The 8,698-nt window shown below is 44.8% G+C and overlaps 1 protein-coding gene across 1 annotated transcript; it reads right to left on the bottom strand.

Moving 5' to 3' along the window:
- Positions 1-621: 621 nt before the first annotated feature.
- On the bottom strand, positions 622-8,351 carry LOC107143172 (IQ domain-containing protein F1-like). Its single transcript, XM_015486771.1, has 8 exons — positions 8,334-8,351; positions 8,107-8,172; positions 3,117-3,188; positions 2,895-2,954; positions 2,661-2,732; positions 2,416-2,487; positions 2,192-2,251; positions 622-1,050 (listed from the first exon to the last, which is right to left on the bottom strand). The coding sequence occupies exons 1-8, from the start codon at positions 8,349-8,351 to the stop codon at positions 622-624; spliced, it is 849 nt and encodes a 282-aa protein (XP_015342257.1).
- Between the last annotated feature and the right edge of the window lie 347 nt (positions 8,352-8,698).

An 8,698-nucleotide genomic window follows, 5' to 3' on the forward strand; every position in this document is an offset into this window, starting at 1 on the left:
GGCAAGCAAAGTCATGTACATCAGGTGGACAAAGGAAGCCCCTCAGAGGAAGCATTTGTGAAGAGGACACCATAGGGCTGCAGGTGGCAAGTACAAAGTTCTGAGATGGGACACACTTGGGATCTTCTGCTTGGGGTGTTTGATGGATAGCAGAGCATTGGAGGAGGATGTTGGCAGAGGGTGCAATGGTTAGAACCAGAACATGCCAGGTCACATGGACCACAGGGAGGGCTTTTGAAACTTATTCTAAACTGAGTGGGAAGGTATTGGAGGATGAAGGGTAAAGGATGGCACAGGCCCCCACATTGTACAACTATAGGGGTGTCATTTGCATAGACCACAGTGAAGGAGTCTCCCTGGAGCTGGTCTCCTTGGCCATCCTGCAACCCCAACCCTCCCACCTATGGCAGACCTTGCTGATGGATCTCAGGCCCTGCTTCTCCATCATGGGCTCTCACCCCCTTATGACTCCAGCACTCCAGACACACCCTGCTGATTCCCCCAAGTAATCATGTAAGATGCTTTGTACCTTCCATCATTTTCCTGGCCCTTTGCTGAGATGCACACCTCCAGGAGCTTGTCTAACAAAGATCTAGTGACACATATTTGGAGCAGACCTGGTCAGTTCTTTATTGGGAAGGGGATGCAATCTGTGATCCGACAAATGTGTGATCCCATAGAAATGTCAAGATGAAGTTTTAGCTGATTTTCTCTGAGCTCATAGCTGCCCTGGAAAAATCCAGGGGCCGGGTGAGCATGATTACGCCAATAATCCTGGGTAATGCGAACAGCAGTGCGTAATCGACAGTATTGCTGTCGAACAAGCCACATTCGTATATAGGACTGCAGCTTCACAATGGCCCTTATTTTCTGTATGTACAACAGCAATGCTGCCTTTTGCTTCTCTTCCTGCAGATTCTTCATTATCTTCCTCCACCAGCACTGAATGATCCAAACTCTCAGAGCAGCATGTAACAACGCACGGCGCACCAGCGTGCCCCGCCACCAGGCCTGGATCTTTGTGGCTTTGAGCTCAGAGTCAGAAGGAGGCTATATTTTCAAGGAAAAGTTTCAAGGAAAAGAAATGATACTCAGGACATATTCTCTGCCAATCTCAACTACAGGGTGTGCCAGGAAAGGGCCCCTTATCCTCTCTCAACCATCATCCCTTTCTCTGAAGTTCATGAGCACTGGACATAGTCCCACCTGGACACAGGAGTCACCAAGCAAGTGTCCCTGCCTCTGACTGCCTCCTTCTGCTATGTCAGTTAATATACATACACACTTCATCTCCACATCTGAGGCTCAAAAGGTACCCCCATCTATATAATATGGTTCACCTGCTCTTGAAACATCAACTGGTTTGCCATGGACCTGGTTGGCTGAGGTAATCCTGTAAATCCATATGATCCACTTGAGCCTGACACCATCTACTGGGGACCCATTGTCTCGCCTTCACACCCTCCCACCTTCTGGGGAAATGTCTTCCGTTGCTTGTCCCGCCCTCTCTTTCCTGACTCCAATGTACAACGTGCTCCTCCCTCTCTGCTAGGTCCTCGCATTAAAAGTTTCCCTCCTCCATACAATTTGGGGTCTCTCTTGCCTATTTCTCACTTTCACTTCTTTTGGTTCCTAAACCTGGGTTCTCAGTTAACACACCAACACACACACACACACACACACACACACACACACGTGCTTTTACACTCACCCACACAGTTCTGGTCTTGGGGTTCCTTTTGCTTGGTTATGCATTCCCCAAACTCAGCCTTCACCGCCCCACTCTCCAAGTTTGCATGGTCTGGTTCTCACTCTGGGGTTTCTCCTTCCTATAGCTAAGACTGCTTGTCTTAGTCACTTGCCCTTGTGAGGTTGCTAAGGCAACTGGAGAAGACAGCCCAAGAACGACTCAATCCCGATTCATTCTAGCTTTGTAGAGGGCAATCATTTGTTCTGGTAGGCCCGGAGCACTCTTGGTTTCTGATCATTGTTTTGATTAATAGTTAATACCCCACCTTTCACTCTCAAATGAAATCCAGATGGATATATTTCACAATCACTCATGTTATGAGCCACAGAGGAGACCAATATACCTTTGTAACATGGGCAGAGTTGTGGCAGGTCAGAGGTCATCCCCACCCCTGTCATCTTTACCACCTCCCTGGTTAGAGTGGAGATGCCTATGCCTTACCTGTTGGCTTTCGTCTCCATCCTCATCACCTTTGCGTTTCTTCTTCTTCTTTTTCTTTTTCTGTAATTGGAGTTGAAGGGAAGAGATGGGGCTAAGCTTTCTATGGTACCCATTCCCTCCCTTCTGGGTGACATGGGCAGAAGTGTGGCAGCTCAGAGGTCATCCCCACCCCTGTCATCCTCACCACCACCTTCCTGGTTGGAGTGGAGGTGCCTGTGCCTTACCGCTTTTATGTCTTCCGATTGGCTTTCATCATCAGACTCATCACCTTTGTCTTCTTTATCCTTCGTGTCTTTCTGTAATTGCAGTGGAAGGGAAGAGATGGGGATAAGCTTTCTGTGTCCAGTATGGTACCCATTCCCTCCCTCCTCTGGGTGATGTGGGCAGAGGTGTGGCAGGTCAGAGGTCATCCCCAGCCCTGTCATCCTCCCCAGGCTCTCTGGTGGGAGTGGAGGTGCCTGTGCCTTACCTCTTTTATGTCTTCTGGTTGGCTTTCGACTCCATCCTCATCACCTTTGTCTTCTTTATCCTCCTTGTCTTTCTGTAATTGCAGTGGAAGGGAAGAGATGGGGATAAGCTTTCTGTATGGTACCCATTCCCTCCCTCTGGGTGACATGGGCAGAGGTGTGGCAGGTCAGAGGTCATCCCCACCCCCGTCACCCTCACCACCTCCCTGGATGGAGTGGAGGTGCCTATGCCTTACCGGTATTGGGTCTTCCGATTTGCTTTCATCACCTTTGCCTTTTTTATTCTTTTTGTTTTTCTGCAATTGGAGTTGAAGGGAAGAGATGGGGCTAAGCTTTCTCTGGTACCCATTCCCTCCCTCTGGGTGACGTGGGCAGAGGTGTGGCAGGTCAGAGGTCATCCCCACCCTTGTCATCTTTACCACCTACCTCTGGTTGGAGTGGAGGTGCCTGTGCCTTACCGTTTTTTTATCTTTTGATTTGCTTTCATCATCAGACTTATCACCTTTTCCTTTTTTATCCTTCTTATTTTTCTGTAATTGGAATGGAAGGGGAGAGATGGGGATAAGCTTTCTGTGTATAATACGGTACCAATTCTAACATACACACAAACTCCTCACTTGCCCAATGTCCCTTGACCTAAGGCTTATGTTCTTATTAACTGTGGAAATCCACCTTCTCCTATGTGTGACTTTAGGTGGACTTTTGTCTTTCCAAAAGTTCGTCCCTTGCAGATAGATGGTTCAAATCCCTCACATGTGTAATCCCCTAAATTAGACATGGCTGTGGGACAGATATTTCCATCTCTTTCAAGTCCATACCATTTTCATCCCAAGACTTGCAGGAAGAGTGGGGTAGGGAGGAATACTGGCATAAGGAAATTTGTGATGCAAAATTGACAGAATGTAAACGTCTGTTCTGTTAGATTTTCATTACCATAATGAAATCCAAGGACAACCAACCAATAAAGAGGATTTACCTTAGCTCATGTTCCTGGAGGTTTAAATCCATAATCAGGTGACTGCAGTCCTTGGGGCTCTGGTAAGGGTGGCATATCAGGGCTGGTGCATGTGGCAGAACAGATCATTCACCTCATGATCCAAAAGAGGAAGACTATGGAATCAGAATTCCATGGAGCGCAGACCTCCCAATGATCTATGGGCCTCCCATAAGCCCACCACCTAAAGGTCCACAGCACCTCTCAATACCACCATCCTGGAGCCAAGACTTTAACACATGAACCTTCAGGGATATTCAATATTCAAATACTAGCACTTCAATAGGGATTTCAATGACATGTCTTTTAATTCAAACAATGGAACCAAGTGACAATGAGAGAGAATAAACTTGTGGCAAAATTATGAAACAGAAGCTTTGCAAAAGACTTATGAATGGCCCTGAATCACATGAAAAGATGGCCAACATCATCAGTCATGAGGGAACTGAAATGACACCACCTAGAGAATGGCTTGAGTAAGAAACACTGAGAGCAATGAATTACAGCAGGGACACAGCAGGAGCAACTCTCCTTTCTTTATGGTGGGAAGGTGTGGAACAGCAGAACCACTGTGGAAAATGATTTGACAGCTTCTAAAAAAGTTGAACACATATCCACCATCGCTTCTGCAGTTCCACTCTGAGGTACTCACAGATGAAAGATGAAAACACTGTCTACAAAATGTGTGTGCATGAATGTTGATAGCAGCTTTATTTTGACAAAATAAAATGTAAAATAACCCAAATAACTGGATAAAGAATTAGTATTCATCTAATCAAATAATACCTAGCAATAAAAATGAACACACTAACACAGATTAATATCGATGAATCTGAAAAGTTTTGTGCTGAATGAAAGACATCTCACTTAAAAGAGTACCTTTGGGAGAAAATAATAGACGTTCATTGGATCAAACAAAGAGAAATGAATAGGATTTTTAGAAGAATGGGATATTAATTAGAATAAGTTATATTCCATATGTATAATATGTCAAAATACATTCTATTGCCATACATATCTAAAAAGAACAAATTTTTAAAAAAAAGAATAAAAGAGTAACTTCCAGGTGATGTTAGGTGTATAAAGTGCTGACACAGGTAAAACTAATCTAAAAATAAGATAAATTGCCTGTAGATAGCACAAATAAACAGAGAAGTATAACTGAATTTCTTTTTGGTGGTGTTCATGTAGAAATATGGAATTTCAACAATTCATCAAGAAAAGCATTTTTATTGAAATTTTTTAGTTATACATGACATTTTAGGATCCATTTTTGATATATTTATACAAGCATGAAATATATCTTTATTCTAATTAGGACCCCGGTCTTGTGGATGTCCATGATGGTAGGATTCACTGTGGTGTATTCATATCTGTACATAGGGAAATTATGTCAGATTCATTCCATTGTCTTTCCTTTTCCTATCCTCCCTCCCCCTTCCCTTTACTCCACTAAACTTCTATTCTCTCCCCAACCCCCATTGTGTGTTAGCATCCACTTATCAGAGATAACATTTAACCTTTGTTTTTTGGGGGATTGGCTTATTTCACTTAGCATGATAGACTCCAGATCCATCCATTTATGGCAAATGCCATAAAGTCATTCTTCTTAATGGCTGAGTAATATGCCATTGTGTGTATATACCACATTTTCCTTAATCTATCTGTTGAATGGCACCTAGGTTGGTTTCATAGCTTAGTTCTTGTGAATTGTGCTGCTATAAACATTGATGTGGCAATGTCACTGTAGTATGCTGATTTAAAATCTTTTGTATGTATACTGAGGAGTAGAATAGCTGGGTCAAATGGTGGTTCCATTCCTAGTTTTTTTTAAGGACTCTCCATACTGCTTTCCAGAGTGGTTGTAGCAATTTGCAGTCCCACTAGCAATGTATGCATGTACCCCTTTTCCCACATCCTCACCAACATTTATTGGTACTCATAGTTTTTTATAAACAGAAAGTCTTATAATTTATTAACTCTTTCTATTTTCAGAGGCTTTCACAGTGTTTACAGATTATATTCAGTAACCTACAAATCATATTGCAACACACATCCTATGTCCATATATACTGTGTTTGTTTGCATTTTTGACAGTTATCATTCTGACTGGAGTAAGATAAAATATTAGTATAGTTTTAACTTGCATTTCTCTAATTGCTAGAGATGAACCTTTTTAATCCCTTTCTATATTTATATGCATATGATATCAAGTCATTATGAAAAAAGAGGAGGATGAAGATTAGGAAGAAATACACAATAAAAATTGAGCAATGAAGTGGACATGAAGGTGCACACTATAATCCCAGCAACTCTAGAGGCTGAGGCAGGAAGATCACAAGTTCAAGGCCAGTCTCAACAACTTAGTGAGGCCCTAAACAACTTAGTGAGACCCTGTCTCAAAATAAAAAACAAGAAGTGCTGGGGATGTGGCTCAGTGGTTAAGTGCCCCTGGGTTCAATCCCCAGTACAAAAAAAAAAAATTAAACAGTTATTTTCTTTGATGAGAACAGAGGAATTGGGGGCATCAAGCTCTACTCCTTCACTGTGGCTAAATACCCTATGTTTGGCCTATCTCCAGGGCACCCAGTTTTCAGCCTCCTGGGAGATCAGGATACATGGAGGCCAAAAACCCCAAGGCCCCATCCCAGTCTCATATATCTTTGTTCTGTGCCTTTCTCTGCCCTTGATGGCCCCAAGGTCACACTCAGGAGGTGGGTCATGGAGGCCAGTGTAGAAGCAGGGTTCCATCTCTGCCTACTGCTGGCCCCTGAAGCCCCATCTGGTGCAGCAAGGTCATTTTGAGCACAAGGACATAGGGGTCAACTTGAAGCCCTGGTCTCCTCAGAGCAACTGCCCCAGGGGTCACTGAGGAGTGCATATGGAATGTGCAGGTGAGAATGTGCAAGGCTGGTGTGGGGCTGTAGGGGGAGTGTGGGGAATGGCAGAGGCCTTCAGGCTCGGAGTGTCAGTGTGTAGTAGTGGGATGATGGTCGTTAAGGTGGAGGACAGGGGAAGTGTTGGGAGGGACACCTAGGACAGAGAAGGTGCAGGAAGCGTCTGTTGGATGATGCAACCCCAAATGCCAGGCTTGCAGCTCAGGATTTCTTTCTTACTTTGGATCATGGCCCAGTGATTTAAAAAAAAAATTAAATCTCAGTTTATTCAAGCAGAAATTTTAAAAATAAAAACTGTGATCAGCTTTTCCTGTGGTGTTTGGCTAGACTAGAATGGCCATATTGTAAAGGATTTGTCACGTTCTTCTGCCTTTGCCTGGTGATTGGCAGGAAAGGCCTTGTAATGATGTATGGGAAGTGCCTTTGTCTTTACCCATTGCTGTTTCCTAGTCGACAGTCTCTCTAGCTCTGCGTCTGTGAGACTGAGAAGAAGCATGTAGAAACTTTTACAGCAAATTGAAATAGTAGTAATATTGTTGTTCCACCTCATGATTAAAAACAAAGTTCATATTCTGTATGGGTTTTCCGTGTAAATATTTCTCAAAACTTTTTAAAAAATTATTTTGTAAAGGAAATGGTTTGTGGTGTATTAGAATTTTTAAAAATAGTCACTCAGGAAGCAATGGTCTAAGGTGTTATCCCAGGGGTGGGTGTGAGTAGGAGAAAGTAAAAGTCACTGGAATTGAGAGGCAAGTAGTTTGGGAACATCATCCAGTCAGGGTTGAAGTCATCAAGAAGGGTGCCATGCGTGGGGGAGGGGACAGCAGAGAGCCTTACATTCAACACCTTGGGAGGCTGATTCTGAGGAGGAGAAGGGAAGGGGGAGCCTGGACCATTTTTCCCATCATGTTCTGCAAGAAGTAACTAACCAAGCAAAGCAAAGGGTATCCAGGAATTTGTCACCATCAAACACGGGCATTTCTGCTAACATGCAGTTCTTTTCCTGACGGTTCTGAGAACCCAGGAGAGCTGGGTGGGGTTTTGCCCCCACTTCTGTCTTGTCTATAGCTATGGACACATATGCTCACCTTCTCAGTTGTAGTGTCCTTGCCTAAGAAATGATACTATACTTGCCCTGTGGACTCACAGGTTCATGGAGCCAGGGCAAATACTTTCTGATCCAGAAGTCCCTCTGCAGGCGTGAAGACCCAAGGGATCCTCACAAGGAAGAACCTCTGCATTTATGGGCTGCATCTCAGTTCTAACTCAGCCTGTCATGCTGCCTCCTACAGCCTCCTGTGGTGCCACAGCCCTCTGGGGTCTTCCCTTACCTCACTTCTGCGGATGTCCACTCCTGCCTCTCGGTCACTCCCTGTCCTTCACCTACCTTACCACTTCTCATCGCACTGTGCCACCTGCACAGTTCACCCAGGATAGTGAGGGGATTTAGGGGACAGGAGAGCAATGCTGAGCCAACCCTGTGGGGGCAGAGATGGCTCCTCCACGCCAGGGATCCTCGGATCAGAGAGTCAATGGTTTTCTGATTGTCTCACTTACCTTTCCTTTTGCTTTGGTCTGACTTTCTGTTTCGCTGTTCTCTGAAGTGTTCTCCGACTCAGGTTTCTGCAATCAGAATGGGGGTATGGGTGAGGACAACCTCTGTGCAAAGTTCCCACAGCCCCATCCCCTCGTGCTTTGTCTGAGTCCCATGGACTCTTGAAAGGCTTCCCTCTGACATGGGACATTTTTCCACCCTGGCAAAAGTGAGTGTGATGGAGTCTTACGCTGCTCTTACTGCCCATGGTGGAAAATCAGAGGCTTAGGTGATCATCCCCTTCTAGTTGCTGCTCCTCTAACCCCAGCAGGGGCAGGACAGGTGTCAAAATAGGAGAGGATCATGATGTCACAAGGACTACTATGACCCAGAGACAGATTTCTTCTCCAGACTCACTGGTATTGGATGAGAAAGATACATCTGCCTTTCTTCCTCCTGTCAATTATGGACCAGAGTTCTCAGGGCCTGTGAGCCTTTCCTGACCCAAGGAGGACCTCTGGTCTAGTCCCCTCCTATCTTGGTCTCATGTTGTCACGGGAAGACACATGGGCCTCACCATTACACTGACTCAGGCTGGTTCCCTATGTCCTCTAC

The sequence above is a fragment of the Marmota marmota genome, unplaced genomic scaffold, assembly GCF_001458135.2.
Source record: "Marmota marmota marmota unplaced genomic scaffold, marMar, whole genome shotgun sequence".
Taxonomy (NCBI): domain Eukaryota; kingdom Metazoa; phylum Chordata; class Mammalia; order Rodentia; family Sciuridae; genus Marmota; species Marmota marmota.

Bases quoted from the DNA above. Each gene is read 5' to 3' on its own strand.
- LOC107143172 (XM_015486771.1), bottom strand. The intron at 2,252-2,415 runs GTAAGGCACAGG...CTCCAATTACAG, and splicing joins AATCGGAAGACATAAAAGCG to AAAAAGAAAAAGAAGAAGAA. The intron at 1,051-2,191 runs GTAAGGCATAGG...TTGAAAATATAG, and splicing joins ATGGAGACGAAAGCCAACAG to CCTCCTTCTGACTCTGAGCT.